Below are 23,320 nucleotides of genomic sequence, written 5' to 3' on the forward strand. Positions count from 1 at the left end.
AACAGCATGCAACGGAAAAAAAGTTTTCAATGACTTTTTATTTTAAATCGCTTTACATAAAACACTCACGTTTTGAAGATGATTGGATACTTTTATAGGAAGCGTTGTTGAAATGGGACCCCTATAAAAGGTTAAAAAATAAATAAATGGCGACACAACAAACTGCAGTTTCCTTTTTTTTTTTTTTTTTTTTTTTTTTTAAATTCTTGGTACTTTGTACTCAGGTTGAAGTGGCCATTCTGAGAAGATCAGAATTTACACCAACTATCATTTTAGGGAACCACAACTCCAGTTATTCTGTTGTTAAATTATGACTTCACTGATAGCGTCAATCAAAATTAAACATTATCTCACTCAGTTGAAACGTAATGTGTTTTTCCACTACTGAAACCTGCAGCTAAAACCAGAGTTGAACTCATTTTAGCTGCAATATTTCTGAAGCCAGAGGGCTTGTGAGTGACTACATGCACTGAATATGCTGAGACAGAATGAAACGCAAGCATGATGCAGGTTCATGAAACGGTCTTCCGAGCGCAGCGGGATGGGCGACCTGAATATTTCCCCTTGTGTTGTTGCTCATTCCGCCGGGAATTTTTTTTTTTGCCTTTGTGTTTGCCCAACGGGAAGATGATTTGTGGTTGATGATGCTTCTGAACCAGTTGGTCCGCGTCTTTTGTGCACACACCTCAAAGAATCGGCCCATGTGACCGTCACTTGAAAGCTTCTGGCTGTTTGCCGTCCGTGTGAAAAAAACAAAACAAAAAACTGTGCACTTGTGACAGCATTGAAACATGGCTTCCTTTTGAGGGAGATTTTTTTTTTTTTAAATATATATCAATATCCAGGACTCATTTGTTACCTAGTGTCAATATACGACAATGCTGTTAATTTTTCTGAACATTTCTTCTCCGTGACATTTTCCTCAAACTATGAAAACTCGACTCTGTTTTGTCCCCAAGTAGCCACATCTTTACATTTAACTTAATGCCCAACACTCGAACTACTTTAGATTTATTGCGCTCCCATCTCGATTTCCCACCTTTCTTTTTGCTTTACTAACTAATGTATTTTCTTTGTTGTCGGCAGGTTGTACGTGTCCCCTAAAAAACAAGTATCAGATGCAGGCCCCGAGTCTCCCTTGAAGTGGTGTCGGCAGGTTTTGGACCACCGCAGCCCAGAGACGGAGAAGGCATGTCGGACCCTAATCAACCGTTTGGACCAGAGTATGTCTTTCATTTACTATATTTTAAAATGGGGGAATAAAATATTGGTATTGTTGTGTGAACTTGGCTTGAAATTTTGATAGGTGAGCATCAAATATCAATATTAGAACTGCACATTTTTCTTGCATTATATTAACCCTCATGTTATGTTGTGGGTCAAAATGACTGACAATCAAGTTAAAGAGTTTAAAGACGGTCAGAAATTGTTCATTTTGACATATTTGCAATGAAAAGAATTAATGAACTATAACATTGTTTCTCAGGATTCTTTTGGAACATTGAGCACATCCTGGGTCAAAATGACCCAACAAATATTGTTTCTTTTTTGCTGTTAAACTTCACATCAAGAGACTATGTAAGAAATGGTTAATTTGGACATATGCACAATAAAAACGGTTAATAATAAGCTGTAAACAGGGTTGTTTTAGGATATTAAACATCCGGGTCAAAGTGACCCATTTCAAGGGTGAAAACGTACAAATACTAGTTAGCCCGGGTCAAAATGACCCATTTTAAAATTGAAGAACTACAAATGAGTAGGGTTTTTTTTTTTTGGCTATGAAACTTCTCATCACTAAAATGGTTTATTTTGACATATTTGCATTGAAAACTTGTAATGATCAGAATGTTATTGGAACATTAAACATAGCCCGGGTCAAACTGACCCATTTCAAAGTAAAGAACTACAAATAGCAAGTCATAGCTTGCCATCAAACTTGTTTTTTTTTTTAAATGGTTCATTTGAAATATTTGCAAAAAAAAGCCGTTCATAATGTTTATCGCTGTTTGTGACAAACCAACTTAACAGGAGTAGGAGGAGGGCTAAATGACATTACCTATATGCTTGATGTGCAAAATGGCTGAAGGTCTTCGAATCCCTACCCGTGTTGCTCTTACATTTTGTTATTAAGTAGCATATTTAAGAAAATGGTCCTACTTATGTCAACATTCTTGGTCCTGCTTATCTTTGCACACGCATACACATTTGTCAGATATATGCAGGGTGTGTCCTTTCATTATTTTAGCTTTGTGCTCCTTCTGTGTTCAGCCCTTTTGCTGAACCCGGACAAAAAGGCTATTCATCACAGAGCAAAATGACTCCAAAAGGGTTGAGTCACTCACTTAGGGCCAACTTTCCTTCTTTAATGGCAGGAAGAGGAGTGAAACGGCATGTTTCGGTAAAACATAGGTACTATTTAGGCGTTGGCGGTAATTCACAGTCTCATTGACGCTGGTGCATCACTATATTTTGTTGTACTGTATTTCACAAAGTGAGAGTAAAAGTGACAAATCATTATAGTTGCTCGTTTTGTCCACAAAAAAATCACATCTCCTAAATAGACGTCTCATTCTTTCCCCTTAGAAAAAAAAAATGGGTGGAAACTGTAAACAGAGATGAATTAAAGTGTGGAGGTTTACCATATGTTGTAAAGCATTTCCGGTGCGGAGACTGCAGTTTTTGCAGTGTTGTCTAAACTAATTTTACTCCTTATAGACACCTCCCCCACTCTTAAAATAAACATAATAATATTAGAAACTGCGTAATTGTAGAAATGTATCATGCTGCAGATTAGAAACTCTCCCCCGGCGGCACACCGTTTTCATTCTGCATCTTTTGTTGCTTCCTCAATAACCTGGCGTTATCCATTACACTTTGTCCCACCTTTCCGTCCCCCACAATATGTCATCCTATCTGTCCCGCAGCTTCCCGCTGGAGGAACATGTACAGCAGCCCGTCGGCAGAGGCAGGCTCGGCAGGCTCAGGCCTGATTTCCCCTGGGTACCACAAATCAACTAACAAATCTCTACTAACCTGTGGCGGCTCAGGTATGGCATGACATTTAACACGCTGTGCTCCTCATGTTCTGTTCAACACTACCAGACGGACTGATGTCCGCTTTTTTTTCCTTTTTTTTCCTTTTTTTTTGACTGGGAAGTGGGTCACTTGTCATGTGTGCACTAATGTGTCAACAATTGGTCCACTTGAGGGCTTTTTTTCTGCATGTTTGACTGGGTCAGCTGCTCTTGAAATTATTGCTTATTTTCAATGTTACAATGACCATGCCGTTTGGTGGGTATAGTTCTTTTTCCTAAGTAAACTTAATGGAAGCTTTGGTGCCATTTTTTTTACTTGAAAATTGTCAAAATCCTCTGATTTCAGCATATCAACAGTAATTGTACGCTGATTTCTGTAGTCCTTCGTGAAAGACGACTGGTTATTTTCTGTGTTTTAAACAAACTGCAAACTGTTTTTACTTTGGAAACCAATGACTGAACACGAACTTTTTTAAATCACTATATGAGGTACAAAGTCACCACCAATCACTGGTATTAAATTAAACCTTAATCAGGGTGAACAAAAAAGTTTTTCTAATACAGTTTAATGCAAAATTAAAATGAATCCAATTATTTAATTGAATAATCACCGATTCTAAAAATATTGGAAAGTGACAGCACTAGCGTAGTCACAGTAAACAAGATTAAAATGCACAACATACAACACAAACTCTTAACCACGAACTGGGTGAGAATCCTCAAACCGGTCTGTCAGCAAGTGGAACAAAAACAGGAAGTAGAGAAGTTAACAAAATAAATAAACAGCTGCCAACGTAGCCACCTAGAAAAGCAAAATAAGAAGCATATTCACTCACACACTTAACAGCAATAATTGTGGTTGGCAAAATGCTTGAGAATTTTAAGTGCAAATTAAACTACAGTGTAGATTTTTGTCGCTATCTTTTAATTAAAACCATAAAACATGGAATACAGTTCGTACGGTTATTGTTTCAAGTGTGTGTGATTTATACTTTGGTGGGTAAAGGCACTATTTTAAAAGCGTTTCAAAAGTGTAATGTACATAACTAGTCTGACTTGACTTGATGGGTGTTAGATTTGCTCGTGTTCTCACGTTGCTAATGTTGTTGTCTAAGCCTGTAAGTAGTTTTTTGCATGGCTTATGGTGTGGTGATCCAAATGCAATCTCAAACCTGTGATCAGCCATTTGTTCCTGGTTTGTCGTATTTATCAAATCAGATGCCGCTGATGAAATATGCTAGATCAGGGGTGTCAAACTCATATTAGCTCAGGGGCTGCATGGAGGCAAATATATTACCAAGTGTGCCGGATCGGTAAAATAATGGTATATAACTTTTACCGTCAATTACATGCATGTTTTCGCTGTTTGTGGGCTAGCCCTAAATTACGGCGCTCAACTGTAATCATACTGTCCCAAAAAATAACATGGATGGAAATGTAACGCGGCAACACTTTGCCTGTATGTGTTCTGGACGTGTTAAATCTACCTGTTTTGCATATATATTGTTCCCAGAATGCATTGTGTGGCGCAGTTACCGCATTCGCTCACCGCCATTTTCACTCAAGCAACTCCCTTCGCTCCCGGCCCTGGTTGATCTCTTATACTCTGCTGATACCTGCTGTCCGTTTTTGTAATAACTACCATTGGTTTAACAGTTCTCTTAAGTTCAGAGGCTGCATCAAAGCCTTCTGTATGCCCTATCATAAAAAAAAATATGTAAATATGTCTTTGGAACACTTAATATTTAAAATAGAACGTATTTATACGTTTTTGGGAGCAAATGACTTCATGATGTTATAAGGATGTTAATCCTTGTCATATCTATTGTGTTACCAGTAATTAATTGGTGTCATATTTAACATGTGTATGTCGGTCTATGATTTAAAAATAAATAAATAAACAAACTGTAACTTTAAGTTGTGTGTAAAATAATGACGATTCCGCCTACAACTTGCATTGCTCATCTGAGGACTGCTTGTGAAATTATAAATTTATGTTTTGATTGTGGCCAGCTGATTAATTGGTCCGACATTACAAATTATTTTTTACTTTACAAAATCATCTCGCGGGCCTGATCCGGCCCGCGGGCCGTATGTTTGACACCCCTGTGCTGGCGGCTCGTTTGCTAAGGAACAAGCATCAAATCAGTGTTTTTTATTCTGGTTAGTGTTTTAACTAGCAGGCTTCCAACTCATTCTTATTGTCTTACTAGTTGTCAATTATGAATAGCAAAACGAAGCTCATCAATCAGCCTCTGTCATGAGCAGTTTGACAAATTGTAAACGCGCTTTGTGATCTGTTGTTGTCATTTTTTTCTCATAGTACGAACTATTGACATCAATTTGTGAAGTCAATCACATTCTGTTCCAGAAAGCTGGTCAAATTTTGATTTCTTCGGATGTAGAATCTCTTTTTTTTTTTTTTTTTCCCCATTAGAAAATTTTAAAACAAGTAATATTTAAGTAAAGTAAACAAATATAAGCAAGCCAAGCATGGTAGTGTTCAGCCTCTTTATTTTGTTATTTTATGTAAGCTTTTGAGGCATTTTTCTTACCAAATTCATAGAATCTTGGGGCACTTGAGTATCATTCCATGACTAAATCCAGCATGTATTTTCTTTTTTCTTTTTTTTTTAATAATATATCATCCCACCTGACAGGTGTCTCGGGTGTGCCGTCAGCCCTGAGCTCTCAGTCTTCTATAGACAGCGAGCTGAGTACTTCGGATGACTCCATCTCCATGGGTTACAAGCTGCAGGATCTTACTGATGTCCAGATCATGGCTCGTCTACAAGAAGAGAGTGAGTAGAGACTTGAGTTGGTCCCGTTAGTACTTTAGCACTAAGATGCCCCAAAATTGCTAGAATCAGAACTAGATGAAAACTATAAATTTAAAACTAAATAAAAAAAATAAAAAGTGTTTTTCCTCCTTTAATCTACTAAGGTTGAATTGAGTGGATATAACTACTCATTATTTTTTATCTTTATCTTATGTACATATGCATTATTAAACACCAACACAATTAGCCTATGCTAAACGGTTAGCAATCACGATTAAAATTAGCGCACTAGTGATTCCCATTTAGGGCTGTGCAATTAATTTTGAGTTGTTTAAATTTATACATTTGCTCCTTTTTTTAAATTTTTAAAATAACTAATTTAATACATTTTGTTTCATCCAAAAAAAAAAGGATAATTATAGTGTTTCAAAGAGTTTTATTTGTCTTAAAGAGATACTTCACTTATTTAGCCCATTATAGCAATAAAAAGTTAATATTTTGTCTGTAATTAATTTGACACTTTAATTATTTTTCACATACAATTAGTACCTTTAAAAACACATTTTGCAACTTGCTGTCGACTGAAAATGACATCACAAGGGCTCAGGTAACCAATCACAGCTCACCTGTTTTCTAGGTTTGACATTCACAAGCTGAGCTGTGATTGGTTACCTGAGCCCTTGTGATGTCATTTTCAGTCGACAGCAAGTTGCAAAATGTGTTTTTAAAGGTACTAATTGTACATGAAAAATAATGCAAATATCAAATTTATTATAGGCAAAATATTGTTTGACTGCGAAAAATGGCTAATTAAGTAAAGTATCCCTTCAATATTTTTTTTTTATTAGTTTTTTATGTTTAAACATTTCCTTGTTTTGGACCAAAAAATAAATGATCGTCCTACTGCACAGTGCACAAGCTGTTCTGAAATCCAACTTCAAGTTTTTGACAAAATAAATATATATATATTATAAAAATATAATATAAATTATGTGTGGGCCAAAAGGAACTTACATGATTATAGTGTTTCTATTTATTTAATTGCCTTAATATTTTGTAATGCTTAAACATTACCAAAAAAAACAATGTTTGAATAATCATGATTTTAATTATTACCAAAATAATCGTGACTATTATTTTTTATAAACAAACACTAAATGCCATCATTATACATACATCACATGTAATAGTGTCTTAAAAGTCACAAAGTTACAGATGATGCTTCAACAACAGTCCTTGAGTAACAAGTGGAGCTGCATTGATTCATGAATTTTAATGTGTCTATTTTTAATACCAGGTCTGAGGCAGGATTACGCTTCCAGTTCAGCGTCTGCGTCGCGTCGCAGCTCCACAACGTCCCTGCAGTCGCTCCGCCGGGGCAGCACCTACAGCGACCAGGAATTTGACAACTACAGCCTGGAAGATGAAGAAGAGGAATTCAGCCCCGCGCCCCAACAACAGCGCCGCCGCTACACCCCCTCGCCGCTGGGCTCGCCTCGATGTCTGTCGCCGTCAACCTCCAACCACGGTCAGGAGCACGGCAGCAGACTCGGGGCCCCTCGCACGAGGACCCCCAGACGTTCTCTTCAGGGCCCCAGTGCGGAGCTTCTGAAATTTGCCAAGAGTGAGGGTATGTGCGAGTTTGGACAGATTTTGGAGTGACGTCATTTCAGTCAAGGCGATGACGTCCATCTCTCATGTGTTGTCTACCTGTGGTTCCAGAAGAGTTGAGGCACAGCATGCCTAATTTGGCCCCCCGCACCAGCCTCCGTTCCCTGGAGGCAGTCAGAAACAGCCGCAGCATGGAGGCTAACCTCCAGAGCTCTGGCAACCGCATGTCCCACTTGACTCCTTCCTCCTCCTCCTCCTCCTCAGGTAACCCCGACCATCTTTTTCCCTGGACCCCTCCTCTAATAGATTCACACTTGCCTGTTGTGTAATCGATCCCTCGGCAATCCTGCTTCCATTCCACCACCCGGCTGCCATTTATGACTCTGTTTCAGTTGTTGGAGTTAGGACTCCCATCGTTGTGTGCGTGTGTTGTTATCAGGAAAAAAAAGATAAGCCACAAGTCTGCTATCTGAGAGCGGTGAAAGCAAAAAGTAATATATGTTGTTCCCTCATTTTGCCTGAAGCAGGTGTGGGCAATATGGTATACACAGGCCGCAGGTGGCCCCCAAAGTTGATTTATAGGAATGTTGTGAAAATGATTATCATAAAAAAAATATTTGACATCAAAGTGTTGCATGCAATATTGATATTTATCTGTTTCCAACCTTGTTAAATCATTGTTGATAATTATGGTGGAAATCATTAACATGATCAATGTCTTCACATAGATATATATGATTACTTAAAAAAAAAAAAAAAAAAAAATTAAAATTAGAGTTAATTTAATCGACCAAACTCAGAAAACAGGTGAGCCCTGAGCAACTGTGATGTCATTTGCCGTCGACGGCAAGTGGCAAAATGGCTGCCCCCTGAGATGGATAAAAACGAGTGGATTTTGCTGCTTTATTCATATTACACAAATGCAATATTAACCAGGCTGTCGTGTTTAGACTAATGGGGGCGCCTAAAACGTATTATTGTCAAGAACATTTTAGGGTTGGTTGAAAATTAATTGATTAGTTTATTGATTAGGAAAAAGTTAACATTTACACTGATTAAAAAAAAAAAAAAAGATTTTTGTATCATATAAATTAAGTGAAATAATTACAATAAAATTATAAACAATGTAAAAAAAAATTATTTTGCATCTGCATTACACACTTTTGAAATACCTCATAATTGAATTACCTGGTCCATTTGCCTAATTGAAAAACCAAATACGGCACTTCATATATCAACAATTTCATTTCAACTTTCAACATTCTATCTTTTCCAAAACAGCGGACTAAACTAAGAGAATTTTTGAGCGCCCTGCATGGAATAAATTTAGAAAAACAAAATAATTAAAAAAAAAAAAAAAAACTTACTGTACTTCCAAAAAGTACAACCTCAATCCAAAATAAATAAATAAATAAGTCTTATCTGATGAATTTTGCTCCAGCTCTATTTACATTCCTTATCTGACATCCTTATCTCACTTCCCTGCTTATCAAACCTGCTTGTCCCCATGTAAAAACTCTTCTGTGCCACAGACAGTTTTTTTTTCTCTCTCTCCCGAATGTTCACTTCTACGAGGTGCCATATAACCACACCACTGACAAACACTGCCTCTTGTTTACTAAAGGTATGGCAGGTAGTCGACTGCGCAGCAACGGCCAGTCTCCTCTTTCCCTGCGGGCTCCGGTGAAAGCTGTGGCCCCCGTGGGCTCAATGGCATCTCGTCAGCCGTCCAGAGGGCTGCCCGTTATCCAAGCACCTCCTGCTGCGGGGGCCCGCCGGGCGCAGCCCGCTGGCTCTGCCAACGGCCGCCCCTACATACCAGGCAGAGCCTCCACTGGCGCCGGGCGGACCGCGGTGGGCCGAGGACAATCCGTACCCACCAGAAGTAAGCTGTCACAGCCGGCCAGGAGGTAAATGCTATTTTTAAGTAACATTTTCGCATTCTCAATGGTTATATAGTATGAGTAGAAAGAAAAGCTAACTACTATCTCATACAATAAAAGTCAAATAAATTAAAAACTACACAACCTTTTGAAGACAGCTGACAGACACCGTAATAAAAACAGGAATGTGTTTGAATAATATTGCCACCTAATGGCATTTTGTAGTCATTGCAGTGCTTGTTCTGTCGTCATCATACTGGCCACTTTGCCGTTACTGGTCGTCTTCTGAGGTGCTGGTTTTCCTAATATTTTGGAAGAACTCTAACTTTTAAATTGGTGGGGTGTTTGACTGATAATTTTCCTGCTTATGATATCACATTGTTGAACCTTTTGACAGTTGTAAAAAATTGTTTGATGAATTCCTGCCTGTGAACAAAGGCAATAAAGACTGTTATCAATGTTATCAACAGGTCGTTGGGCATGGCTAAAATCACCGATGAATCCTGGAAGGATGGCTGCTACTGAAGTGACGTCTGACGCCCGACAAAGGCGTCCACTGCTGCAATCTTCACTTAACCTTTCCTCAGTGACATCTTGCGCAAAGCAAGTGTGGGACTGGATTTAGTCAAGACTCATCTCTTTATCTTGCATGAAGCATTGTCAACAATACCCAGCATGGATGCGTTGGCAAACAAGATGGCACACACTCCATGGACAATCTTGAGCTTCCAGAAGATTTGTTGGGGTCAATTTTACTTATTTTTCTATGGTAATTGTGAGAAACCGCTGTAATATTCATTAATTGTAAGTACTTTTTGATGTTATTGATATGAAGATTTAAAGGAAGTTTTTCCATTTTCTGTGTGAATACCTACTAGATGTAGGCACTAAGTAACGCATGCTTGATATTTTGTTTTCATTTCTCAGTGGTATGTAACTGTTAGGACAATTCTGTCTGCTGTGTATCGCACAATCTGAGAATTTCCGAATGCTGGCAATGGCATTGTAATGTTCACATTGAAATGATCAGATTTTTGTTTACATTGTAAATTGCAGCGTTATCACACTGCCCTCGTTGATGTTTAAAATAAAATAAAAAAATTATATATATATATATATATATATTGTTTGTGCCAAGGTGCATTTGAGCTGCAACAACTTTTCTAAATCCATCTCTTGTCATCAAAGTTACCATTATTCTGATACATTGTGACTGTGCATATCCATTGGCAGACTGGGATGCTTTAGTGTTTTAAAATCTACTGAAATTAAAATTGTTTATGCAATACAGGCCTCCTGCCTTAGGACAGCTTCCACTCTCTTGTAGAGTACTTCTGAAAAGAAATAACAATTATAATAAAGCTTGGTCTAAATCGCAATGACTGTGCCCTAGTTTGTTTATTTGCATCACATGCATCACTATGCTAGCCAAGTTGCAATCTAGAGTACAGCCGCAGTAGCAGGATGTTGTTTCCTGGTTGGGTGACCAAAAAAAAAAAAAAAACGCTACCACACCCATCGTCACAAAATGGCCTACAGGCCTTAAAAGTCCGAGTAGAAAATTCGGAAATGTTTTCGTGGGAATACATACGTTTAGTTCGCACGCAAAAGTGCGCATAATGTGTTTCCATTATGAGAATGACTGTTAGTGTAACTGCTCTCTTATGCATGACGCAAATAGTAAGGGATCAGCGGTAAACGAGGCCACGCATTGTCTGCCCCCCGCCCTCCCTCTGCTTGTCAGGAAGCAAGCTGATTGGCCGAGGCCTAGCAAAGAGTGCCCGGGGATCCAAAACTGCAGGCCGCACTTAGCTTACCGTCAAAAATAAACCAAAAACAATAATAGACAAAACGGAGGAGGGGGAGAAACACCAAAAGAGTCCGAAGACGACGTTATCAGGTAAATTTGCTTTGGACCAATCCGAATGGAACGTGGTATAATTCGCAGGGGCCCAGTCGGCCGTAGCGGGCCTCTTTGAGCCTTGTGGGAAAAACAACACGGACATAATGCGGCATAGGCGGCGCCACCTAGCTTAGCAGGCTAGCTAGCCAGACAGTTGGTCGTGGGCACTTTGGTTCGAGCAAACCTGAGACTGGAACGTTATGACACGTTAGTTCGTCGCCTTCCCCGACGACGCCGTTATCCATGTGCCGCCGCGAACGCGTTAAGTGGGAATGTGCGTCTTTTTAAAGTCGCTAACGAGCGTAGACGTTTAGCCTCGATGCTAAAACAAAATGGCGCCGGGCGGATCAGTTGTAGCTCGTTTGCTAGTTAGCTCCGCTGGGTGGGAATCAAGCGGTAGCCAGCTTTCATGAAAACATTGCATAACATCTGCAGTACTTTAAGTGGACGGTCTTCTAGCACAGACTAGAATAAAACTGTGTTTACACTGTTACAGTCATGAACTGCAAACATGCTCATTAAACGCACTTGAGACAAAGCGTGCTTTTGTATTGAGCAGTGATGTGACGACAGTGCATTTCCTCCCACTCATAACATGCAGGAGGACTCCCACACTACAGTGGCAGGACTAGCGGGCTTGTCCTGCCCACCTAAGGGGGAGCTCGCTTTTCTCAATTGAGACCTCGCCATCAGGCTCAACTAGCTCCAGGTGTACACTACAGTTAAATGCACCCAGGTTCGAGGCGCATGTAGTACTATTGGTTGGCAGAGGACGGAGCCAGTCAACAACATTCAGTCCCACTTCCCTAGTGCACTATTTTGCCCTTCATGCACAATAATTACATCTGCAGCATACATGGTCTTTCAGGGATATAGAATTGGAAAATACAATATTATTAATATTGAGTGCACTGTTATTGTGGTAATTAATGGCTGGGTTTTGTTTTGCCAGAGGGATCAATTGCATTGGTGGGAAGATGCACATCTAATATGCTGTCTTTATTTTAAGGTTCTGCGCATCAAATGTGAAGGTATTTTTAATTTATTCTTTCCATTTATTGTGCACAATTATTTACAGATGTTTACGCTGCTCATAATCTATGTTATAGTTTTCAGGGTGTTTTTTTCCCCCGGGGTAAACATGGACCAAGGAGGTGGTGTGTTGGAGTTACACACACAGGAGCTGAAGATGCCCCACGCTATGATCATGCAAGACTTTGGTGGGTGGTAACATGCATTTATTAAATAAACGTAAGTCATTGTGGAGCAGAAATTGTGACAGTTATAAAACCATTATTAACTACTTCAAACCCCAAAACGCATAAATACGTTTTTTATGCGTTGTCCTTCACTCCCAAAAGCGTATTTATACGTTTTTTGTTTGTTTTGTTTTTTTGTTTTTGTTTTTTTTAATGCAAGAGCATACAGATGCGGATGCTTTGATTTAGCTTTTGACATTAAGAGGTTGCTTAAAGCAATGGTAGTTATTACAAAAAACGACCAGCAGGTGGTAGCATAGTACAAGAGATCAGCCAGGGGCATGTTGCAACAAGCTCTTTTTTACTGTTTTCATCAAGGAATGTGAATATTGATGAAACATAGCTGTATTCTAATGCTAATTGCTGCAAAATGGAAACAGACACAAATGTACTTTTTTTTTCCTGATGAAAGAAGAGACTTTAATCTTTGTTTTGGTAGGTTCCATGTTTTATAGCGGTACAACAAAATATTCTGTGGGCCTTGCAAAATGAGTCAAAATCCAATAAAACAGCGAAGGGTGTTGTTTCAGTGAAAATGAGTGAATGTGTTAAAGGGGAACAAAGCCCCAAAGGTTTTAAAGTTAGAATAAATCAACCAAATCATCTCAGTCTATTTGTATTTATTTATTTATTTTTAATGTATAAAAGCACAATTACCGGAAAAAAATATATTTAGCACAAGGTCAAATTGAATTATTTTGTTTGATTGTTACTTTGAAAGCGTCTTCACGGTTTGCTGTCATTTATTTGGTGTTGACCTTTTTTTTTTTTTTTTTTTTTACGTCTTTCTGTCCCCTTTGATTTATTTTTTCTTTTAAAGAATGAAATAAAAAATTCGAATTGAATTGAAAAAAAGAATTATGTGCCAGCACTACTCAAAACACAGTATTCTAATTAATATTGGGTTAATCGAATAAGAATAAAGAGAATATTCAATCAATGCAATGGCTATGGATGTCACGGTTAATCAATTTATCAACAACGAGCCATTCAAATTACTCGACAACTATTTGGTAATCGATTACTCATTTAGAGCCTTTTTTTTTTTTAATATATATACTTAGTTCAATGTCTTGAACTTTAACCAAGCTCTACATTTTATGGGTTTTAAGGTGTTCAAGAGTTGAGGTGCCACTGTCGTAAATGGGACTTTTCCTCCAAATAACATCTCTCATTTCAACAGTTACAGGGATGGGTGGCTTGGCACACATCGACGGGGATCACATTGTGGTGTCGGTGCCCGAGGGCATGCTTCTTTCTGACGTGATGACGGACGAGGGCATCCTCCTGGAGCACGGGCTGGAGGTGGAGGGCCTGGAGACTCAGGTGGTGGAAGGCCTGGAAACCGAAGTTGTCGAAAGTTTACACGCAGATGTGGAGGGTCTGGAGGCGGAGGTGGTCGAAGGGCTACAGACGCAAGTGGTCGAGCTGGAGGCTCAGGTTGTGGAAGGCCTGGAAGGGGAGGTGGAGGTGGAGGGTCTAGAGGCACACGTGGTCGAGGGACTGGAAACGGAAGTCGACGTGGAGGACCTGGAAGCTCATGTTGTCGAGGGCCTTGAGGAGGAAGTGGAAGTGGAGGGCTTGGAAGCAGAAGTTGTGGAGGGTCTGGAGGTGGACGTGGATAGCCTACAGTCCCAGGACGTAGACGGCCACGAAATAGGCAGCGAGGACATGGTGCACTCGGAACACAGTGTGATCATGCCGGACAACATCCTGGGAACGGAGGTCGCAATCGAAGAGGCTTTGGAGCACCACCACGTGCTGACCTCGGGCCTCATCCAGGATGCCAACCACCACGACGACATGTCAGATCAGGTGTTTGTAGCCGAGCTTCTTTCGGACCACCAAGATAACACTCTAGACCACCAACTTGTAGCGGAGGGCTTGATGGTGACGGAGGCCAATGCGGAGACCATCATCCACCGGCAACTTCCATCTGAGGGTGTTCCTCTGCAGATGGATGAGGACGATGACGGGAGAAGCAGCTCCGAAGATTACCTCATGATCTCCCGTAAGATAGTCTTCCATCAGTGTTTTTCCTTGTCAGGTCTTTTTTTTTTTTTAAGGTTGAATCTTTTTGCTGTTTAGTGGACGAGGTGGGAGAAAAGCTGGACATAGGAGACACCCCTCTGGAAATTAGCACTGAAGTGATGGAAGACAAGGAATGCAAGGAAGACGGCGCCGCTGAAGTCATCAAAGTCTACATTTTCAAAGCCGAGGCAGATGATGATTTGGGCAAGTTGCCAAACTAATAGTATACTTATTGTTGTATGGGAGTATTATGTATTAACCCCGCCCTCCTTTTCCAGGTGGAACAGAGGTAATAGCTGAGGACGATTACCAAAATGGCCACCCCGACCTTGAAGCTGCTTCATCGGGAAGACTCGGCGTTGGCCGCGACAAGATGGTCTACATGGCGGTCAAGAAGCAGCCCAAAATGGAAGAGGAGGAGGACGACGACGACGACGACAGTGATGAGGACGACATCAGTATGTTCTTGTGGCACTCTCGCTAAAGCTTTTTGTGCATTTAGCGCAAAATATCAAATGGACGCAACCATAGCGATAGCGTGATTGTGTTCATGATACTGCATACCGGCTTGTATGCAGGTAAGACTATAGATCAGGTGAAGAACGGCGCAGCCACAACCTTCCTACAAATCCGAGAAGGTCTACCCACGAACCGTGTCCTCAAACCCAAAGCCAAGAAAAAGAAGAAAGGCGACACACGGCCGTGTCAAACTGGTAGGAGCTCGAGCGCACGTTTTCTCACTGTCGTTCAGTGCCAGGTCACTCGGTGGGTTTAACCAAGCATATTTTGATTTGAATGATATTTGGTGTACGCTAAACTTCAAATTTGAGGTCAATCGGAGAAGATGTTTGGGAGCCACATCCTGCCAAATTTGGACATTTTTTTGCCAAAAGTGGGCGTGGCCTCTTTTTGACATTGTGGCTCATGTGCCCATAAAATTTTTCATGAAATGTAGTCTCTCATAGCGCTGCTCGATTATTAAGGAAATATTAATCACAATTATTTTGGTAATAATTGAAATCATGATTAGGACGATTATTGATTTTTTGGGACAAAACGAGAACATTTTTACACATAAAAAATTAAGACAAATAAAATTCTTTAAAACACTAATTATGCAAGTTCCATTTGGATGAAACAAAGTTTATGGAATTGGTTATTTTAAAAATAAAAAAAAAGAATAAAGTTATATTTAATTTTTTTTGTCTGTTTCAAGATAAACAGAAATTCATCTTTTAAACACAGGTTTCAGATCAACATCCAATACTCCGTCATATACCACAATTATAAAAGATAAAAATATGAAATATTTGATGCTGAATAAAAACAGTGCAACTTAGTGTCATGTAGAAAAAATTTGGAAAAGAAAAAAAACATGCAAATATACGTTTTTTTCTTTTCTTTTTTTGCTGATTTTGTAATTGTGGAGTGTAATAATTGAAATTGTAATTGAATTTCAATTAATTGCACAGCCCTAATCTCTCACATGTTCTATAAAACAGAAACATTTGAGAGCTGTAATTTAGTTTAGTGGCAGTAAGGAGTCAAAGTATCCATACTCTCAGACTTTCAATGAATATTCAACTTTCCATTCAAGGTCAACTAATATGCACCAATCTTCTAAATAATTGGAGATTTTTTTCCTTTCCAGCAATATCTGCTTTGTGAAGGTTGACCTAGTCGTTCCTGAGATATAATCAGGTTCAAAGGAAGGCGGCCACGCCTTTTTTTTGTAGGAACTGTACAAATTTGGCTTTGCTCTGATTTATCTTATTAGGGTTATTATAGTTCTTGAATTTTTCATTTTGGTTTTTATTTCGTTTTGAGTTTTGTTTTATAAATTTAGTTTTAATGAGCTTTCAGATTGGTTCTGTTAGATTTTTATTAGTTTTAGTTATTTAATCAATGCTTAGTTTTAGTTAGTTTCAGTATTAGTTTTATTTATTTATTTTTCAAGTTTTACTTGTGCGCAATATTTAAAAAACACCATGGGAGCAACGTCATCTGAAGGTGCTTTTCTATTGGCTACTGCTAGATGATATCACTTCAGTGTGGCACACTTTCAAACATCCTTATTCTGGTTGATATTAAAATAAATCTACTTAAAATCACATTTAAAATCATCCCCAAAGGCTCATGTATTAAATTAATTACCAAAGACTAAAACGAATGACATTTTTGCTATAATTATAGTTAATTTTAGTTAGTTTTGTAAACATAAATGTAGTTTGTTGGTTTTCATTTTTTTAAAAAGCAAAAAAAAAGTTTTTATTTTATTTCAAACGAAATTGTTTTGGAGTTTTAGTTTTTGTGTTAGTTTTAGTTAACTAAAATAGCCTTGGTTTTGTTAAATTTTTTTCGTTTTTATTTATTTGTTTTTATTTTTTTGTTAATTTTTTTAATTTGGTGATTTGGCACGGAACGACCCTCCTTCCATTTGGTTTGGTCACACTTTGCTGACGGTCTAAATAAATGTGCGTTTACTCAACCTGCCTTTTCAGCTGTCATCATCGGTCCCGACGGCATGCCGCTGACGGTCTACCCGTGCCACATATGCGGCAAGAAGTTCCGCTCGCGGGGCTTCCTCAAATGCCACATGAAAAACCACCCGGACCACCTCCTGAAGAAGAAGTACCAGTGCACCGACTGCGAGTTCACCACCAACAAGAAGATCAGCTTCCACAACCATCTGGAGAGCCACAAGCTGCTGAGCCACAACAGCGAGCGCTCGCCCGAGTACACCGAGTACGCCCGGCGCCATCATGAGTCCAGCCCGCTGGGCTCGGACAAGCTCATCGTCAAGGACCGCGAGCCCAAGCTGCACCACTGCAAGTACTGCGACTACGAGACGGCCGAGCAGGGCCTGCTCAACCGCCACATGCTGGCCGTGCACAGCAAGAACTTCCCGCACGTGTGCGTGGAGTGCGCCAAGGGCTTCCGCCACCCGTCGGAGCTGAAGAAGCACATGCGGACGCACACGGGCGAGAAGCCCTATCACTGCCCGCACTGCGAGTTCCGCTGCGCCGACCAGTCCAACCTTAAGACTCACATCAAGAGCAAGCACGGCGCCGACCTTCCCTTCAAGTGCGGCCACTGCCCGCAGGCGTACGCCGACGCGCGCGAGCTCCAGCGCCACGTGGAGACGGTGCAGGGCCACAAGACACACCAGTGCCCGCACTGCGAGCACAAGAGCACCAACTCCAGCGACCTGAAGCGCCACATCATCTCGGTGCACACCAAGGACTTCCCGCACCAGTGCGACGTGTGCGAGAAGGGCTTCCACCGGCCCTCGGAGCTGAAGAAGCACGCCGAGACGCACAAGGGCAACAAGGTGCACCAGTGCCGGCACTGTAACTTCAACGCGCCCGACACGTTCACGCTGAGCCGCCACATCCTCTCGCTGCACACCAAGGAACTGCCCTTCAAGTGCAAGCGCTGCCGGCGAGGCTTCCGGCAGCCGGCGGAGCTGAAGAAGCACATGAAGACGCACAGCGGCAGGAAAGTGTACCAGTGCCAGTATTGCGAGTACAACAGCACGGACGCTTCGGGCTTCAAGCGCCACGTCATCTCCATTCACACCAAGGACTACCCGCACCGCTGCGACTACTGCACCAAGGGCTTCAGGAGGCCTTCGGAGAAGAGCCAGCACATAGCCAGACACCACAAAGACATGTTAATGTAACGTCATCACACTTAAAGATCGACCGCCCACCCCCCATCCCTTAAATCTGTGTCACGCACTCGGAGGTCATTTTAGTGTATTAAAAAAATTATATGGTGTAGGCTGTTGAAGGCATCATTATATTTGCCGTTCTGTGTTGTAATGGGTGTAAAACTCCTCCTCCAGAACACATTTTAGATGGGAGTGAAATATTTAAAAAAAAAAAAAAAAAAAAAAAGGCAGTTCGCACTGAGTGGGACAAGTGTAAATTGTGTGTGTTTTTTTTTTTTTTTTGGAAGAAAATTATGTAAGAACATATATTCAGGGTTTCAAATGTCTATATTTTTATACCCACTCAGCTGAAATGCTGCAGGAGAATAACTTGGAAAATTCATGAGCATCATTTCACTTTTCCTTCATTCAACCGACTAGTATCTTTATGAATCAGCTTTTAGCTCGACATTTGTTTTCACTGCCACGAGTTGCACCGTTCTCAAGTTCCATGAAAGCGTTTTAAGTAATGTTGACATACATGCCGCACCTTAATCCCAGTTTTATTCCCACCTTCTCTCACAGTTCCCTCATAATGAATATTGTGTGATATGACCGCAATCCGTTAAAAATGTTTGAAAAGTTCAATCAGGGTTTCGGGACTGAGCAGCTCAGTTGGGTCGAACGTCAAATAATCAAGTTTAAGATGGTGCTATGTGATAATAGGTTTTGATTTGGATAAAAAGGTTGGCTTTGTGATCGTTAACCAATTGGTGGTTCCGTGCGACTAAGATACATCGTGTTGTCATGTTAACTGACACAGGTGTCCAGCTAATAATACAGTTGCAATCATGCCTTACATCTGCTGGTCTTTCTCCCTTAAGCACTGATGGACTCAGCCAATCTGAAAATAAGTGATTTTTTTTTTTTTTTTTTACTCAAACATACTGTACCACTACCATTCTCTCAGAGATTGTGGTTGAGTCAGTAGAAGGCACTTTAATAACTTGTTGTATTTTTTGTATTTTAATTACATGTATGGGGTTTATGTATGTATATACATATACATATAAACCCTGGATAAATGATTACACAGCCTTGTGAGTGAGTAAATGTTCTCTATAGCAAGTGGGCACAATACAGTCGTGGAAAGTGGTGGGTGAAACCAGTTTTTGTTCTGTTCCATGGCAAAGTGTTTGGGTTTTGTGTTTGGTTTGTGCTCACTGACACGTTTCCCAAATCCTCATCCTGCAGTCCTATACGTAAACCTAGCCCAATCCCACATTTGGGATTATGCTCCTGTCGGTGGTCATCATAATTGCATTAGCCTAATAAAGTATGCACATATGCTGTCTCCATGAAATTGTGGTATTTTACTAAAATCCCTGCATTTCATGTACCTTAGTCTATATTTCCTTTCAGTCTGGTTGTGGATGAACTACTGGTGGGGAAGAAACCAAAATAAACAAATATCTTTTTATACTTATTGTTCTTTCTGATAATGAAGTCTCACATTTAATCTGATTGACGGTTTTTGTCAACTGGATAATTTGCACGTTCAATGCAGGCTTGTAAATAGTACTATGTGGAGTTCTAACTAAATTTTGTTGAAAATACCTCGATAGCAACAAGATTTATCAGATCAGTGCCGTAACTATAGACAATTCCGAGCTACGTCACAAGTCAAAATGGCGGTCAACTCGGTGAAAGCACGCACTACGTAGTGAAACTCATTGGATTTGGGATCGTTGTAATGTAATTTGTGGGGATTATTTTGATTTCAAAATATGATGAAATGACCTTTGACCATATAACAAAGAGCCTGGTTTTGTACGCTAGTCACAGGCAAAAGCAATACAATATAGCCCACGCCTTTTGTTTACACCAGGAAGCATTTGCGTTGCGGAAATAATCAGATATGCCCGGATGTTCGGAAACCCGGAAGTTGTAAGCTTTTCCGTGCTAACATAAGATGCGTTTATAAATATTAAACATTCCAAAGTGAATGTGTTTGTAACCTGTATGCCAAGTTATTAATTCAAGTAATACCTACAGAACGTCACTAGGTGACAGTATCGCTTTGCAGACGTCCCCCTCCATTTATTTCATGTCTGAGGGCATCTTCGAACGGTGAGGAATAATGTATTTTTTTAGACTTGTTTGGCAAGTTGAAATATTACTGAAATTATTATTTTTTTTTACCTTTATAAAAGGTTATGATGGTGACAGTTGACTGTGGAACAAAGGCTACCACTTCAGCCTCCTGCGGGGAAAATATGTATTGAACATGGAAGCAAAACCAGCGCCACAAAAGATTGTGGTCAATTTGAGAGTCCATTGCACTAAGGTCAGTTAAAAATAGAAGAAGAAGAAAATTTCACTCTTGCTGCACCCTTCAATTGATCTCTGACCTCATATGTCAACCAGCCATCACAACTGTTAGGGATAGTCTAATCCCAAGAGTTGTGTTCAGAGTGAAAAGGATTCAAATAAGTTGTTAAAAAAAAATGGCATTAGTCTGCCTTTGGCCAAAGTCAGCTAGAATTGGCTCCAGTGACCCTGAAAATAGATGCAAAGTACAACTAAGAGCATGAGTCCACCCCAGCACCACGCACAAACAACTGTAACAGCCTGTTCACTTTCCAAGAACATGTCTTGCATTCTGACATGGTTGCCAATGGCGACCGCCAATGCTGCACTGATCAAAATGCCGGTCATAAATCCTCTCTTTATTTCACAGCGTCATCTCAGCATTGAGTGCGAGAGGCTGTCTTGTAAGGAAGCATCGCTCCATGTGATGAACCACAGTGGCAACTCAATTATCTGCTTGTTTGGAGTCAGCAGAGCATCAAACACACGCCCACCTCAATGCCCCAGAGCGCCAAGTGTCCAAACTTTTTCTGCTGACAGTCGCGGACAGAAAAATCGAATGATGCAAGGGCCGCTTGGAAATCCTTTGACTGAACACGCTTAAAGCAATCCATCAAACACTTAAATATTGTTTAGGTAAGAGTTCTATGTTAAATTTTTTTAGCAGGGCGTTATGAAGAGAAATCATGTTAATATTTTAGTTGCAAATAGATTCTTTGTTTATCTAGAAAAGTGCTATATAAGGCCAATTAGTTTTTAGTAGTACAGCCTTGAGATGAGTTTTTTTGTGATCATACTCAACTCAAAATTTATCCCAAATCGTCTTCACCTAATGAAATGAATAGACATGCTAATAATTTGTAAAATTTAAAAAAAAAACATCAAAAGTGTGTGATATATTTTAATAATAAAAATGGAACTACATTTGACTTTACAAAAATATAAACTAATGACATCATTTGAGTACAGTTTTTGCCACATTTTTTTTTCTTCAATGGACACTGTGCTGCTCCTCCTGGTGTGCACGTCCTGGCCAAATGGGGGCAGTATAGTACAGCATGTTCAAATGTCCCAACACTGATGCTATGTTATAGCCCTTTTGTCGTTTCAAAATGTGTTAGTATGAAGCGAGTAGACTTTAAAACAAGAGTTGGTTGTTAGAATACACAATATGTCTTTCTCTTTATTTTATGTTTTGGTTGACAGTAAACTTGAGATGATGCACCTGCCAGGATAAAATCCAGTTACACATGTGGAAGTACAAGGACAAGAGTAATCATTTTAAATCCATAAGACGAAATATTTGGAATAGTTTTGATGTCTTTGGGCTGTAATTCAGGGTCATGCAGCGGCACGTTTTTTGCTTATTGCCGTGAACGGGGACCGTAGGGAGCTGCATGGGACTTGAGCCATCAAGCCCTTTTTTTGGCAGTCAGTCTTGACACATTCCACACCCTGCGCTGGCCCGTTTAGCAAGAGCGGACCGATCCAGATTTTCTCAGACAAGGCCATATTGCTTCCAAGTAGCCGGAGATTGGAGAACCCTGTGGGAAATCACAATGCTAGAATGAGTTGGTTGTGGGGGGAATTCAGTCAGCAAAAAAAAAGAGCTTCCGATTACTCACAAAAGACTATTGACTGGTAGGTTATGACTATATCCATGTGTGACACTCGTCTTAATTGTGTCCTTTCACTATACATTTAAAAGTTCTTAATAAAACAAACAAACAAACAATCAATCAAGAATGTGCAAACTTTCGGGATTGTGGAAGCATTACTGATTTATTCATTATGATTATTGGGGAATGCTCCAAATGAAAACTGGCATGCGCTTGTTTTTTTATTTTATTATTACATTAATATATTATTGCCATAATTCACAAAAGAACACCCATTTTTGAAAAGAAACACTTTAATTTATCTAAGACTGAAAAAAAATTGGACCTAAATATGTTATTGAACAATCTTTAGCTGTAATGTCATCTGGTTATATTTTAATAGACTGAATTTCAAATATAATGTCATATACATGCAGACATTTTTAACAATTGTAAGTTATAATCGAAATTATTATTATTTTTTTCATCAATGAGTCATATATATATATATATATATATATATATATATATATATATATATATATATATATATATATATATATATATATATATATATATATGTGTGTGTACATATGTTTTGGGTGGGTCACAAATCCATTGGCACAGGTACAGTACTGCATAGTGCTCGCTAGATGTCACTGTAATTACATTTTGTTTTCACCTTCTACCCATTGACACTCATCTGATCTCACTTTATTTCTGCTTTTTAATTTAAATGAATTCATTTCAATTAGATTAGTGCTAACAATTAAGTTTCAGTATAATAAATAATTAGCAGTATTTTATAAATTGTATTGATAGCATATAGGTGCAATTAAGTAACAAACCACATTTTATGGGTTATTTAATATAATATATTTAATCGGGTAGAATACATTAGAAATTAGTTTCGTGACAAATATGAAATTGTATTTATTTTACTTCATGGGGAAAGTGTAGCGACTTAGATGTTTGATTGAATTGAATTTCATTTAAGTCAAGCCAACGTTTTTTTTTTTGTTTTTTTTTTTGTCAATACCCAGGTCCGATTTAAATTAAGGTACTGCTTATTTAATCAATCATTTCAAATTCATCATTAGGCAAAACTCGTAACATCCCATTTCGATCTGCACATATTACATTTTATAATAATCTAGTACGATGTGTTTCAAGTTTTTATCATGTAATCATGTAC

At 39.4% G+C, this 23,320-nt stretch overlaps 2 protein-coding genes and 1 long non-coding RNA gene across 8 annotated transcripts in view; all 3 read left to right on the forward strand.

The window, feature by feature from the left end:
* The window catches only part of LOC144026326 (SLAIN motif-containing protein-like), a 13,824-nt gene extending 3,133 nt beyond the window's left edge, over window positions 1-10,691 (forward strand). For 2 of the 4 annotated variants that reach the window (XM_077532930.1, XM_077532929.1), the window contains exons 3-9: window positions 1,087-1,223; window positions 2,928-3,050; window positions 5,699-5,839; window positions 7,116-7,448; window positions 7,541-7,693; window positions 9,054-9,339; window positions 9,783-10,691. In XM_077532930.1, coding sequence (XP_077389056.1) covers window positions 1,087-1,223; window positions 2,928-3,050; window positions 5,699-5,839; window positions 7,116-7,448; window positions 7,541-7,693; window positions 9,054-9,339; window positions 9,783-9,837 — 1,228 coding nt within the window. In that variant the 3' untranslated portion in view covers window positions 9,838-10,691. The remainder of the gene's footprint in view (window positions 1-1,086; window positions 1,224-2,927; window positions 3,051-5,698; window positions 5,840-7,115; window positions 7,449-7,540; window positions 7,694-9,053; window positions 9,340-9,782) is intronic. The other 2 variants (XM_077532931.1, XM_077532932.1) reach the window with 2 other exon arrangements.
* The window catches only part of znf711 (zinc finger protein 711), a 25,903-nt gene extending 6,383 nt beyond the window's left edge, over window positions 1-19,520 (forward strand). Inside the window, exons 1-8 of one of the 3 annotated variants that reach the window (XM_077532927.1) lie at window positions 10,849-11,212; window positions 12,168-12,246; window positions 12,325-12,435; window positions 13,658-14,485; window positions 14,563-14,709; window positions 14,784-14,963; window positions 15,084-15,218; window positions 17,007-19,520. In XM_077532927.1, the coding sequence (XP_077389053.1) occupies window positions 12,357-12,435; window positions 13,658-14,485; window positions 14,563-14,709; window positions 14,784-14,963; window positions 15,084-15,218; window positions 17,007-18,187 (2,550 nt within the window). In that variant the 5' untranslated portion in view covers window positions 10,849-11,212; window positions 12,168-12,246; window positions 12,325-12,356 and the 3' untranslated portion in view covers window positions 18,188-19,520. Of the gene's footprint in view, window positions 1-10,848; window positions 12,247-12,324; window positions 12,436-13,657; window positions 14,486-14,562; window positions 14,710-14,783; window positions 14,964-15,083; window positions 15,219-17,006 lie in introns of those variants that run through there. The other 2 variants (XM_077532926.1, XM_077532928.1) reach the window with 2 other exon arrangements.
* Window positions 19,521-20,093: 573 nt separating this feature from the next.
* LOC144025921 (uncharacterized) lies at window positions 20,094-21,493 on the forward strand. Its single transcript, XR_013284988.1, has 3 exons — window positions 20,094-20,287; window positions 20,371-20,504; window positions 20,898-21,493. It is a non-coding gene; the product is annotated as an uncharacterized LOC144025921 (long non-coding RNA).
* The last annotated feature ends 1,827 nt before the right edge of the window (window positions 21,494-23,320 follow it).

Source organism: Festucalex cinctus, chromosome 9 (assembly GCF_051991245.1).
Source record: "Festucalex cinctus isolate MCC-2025b chromosome 9, RoL_Fcin_1.0, whole genome shotgun sequence".
NCBI lineage: Eukaryota > Metazoa > Chordata > Actinopteri > Syngnathiformes > Syngnathidae > Festucalex > Festucalex cinctus.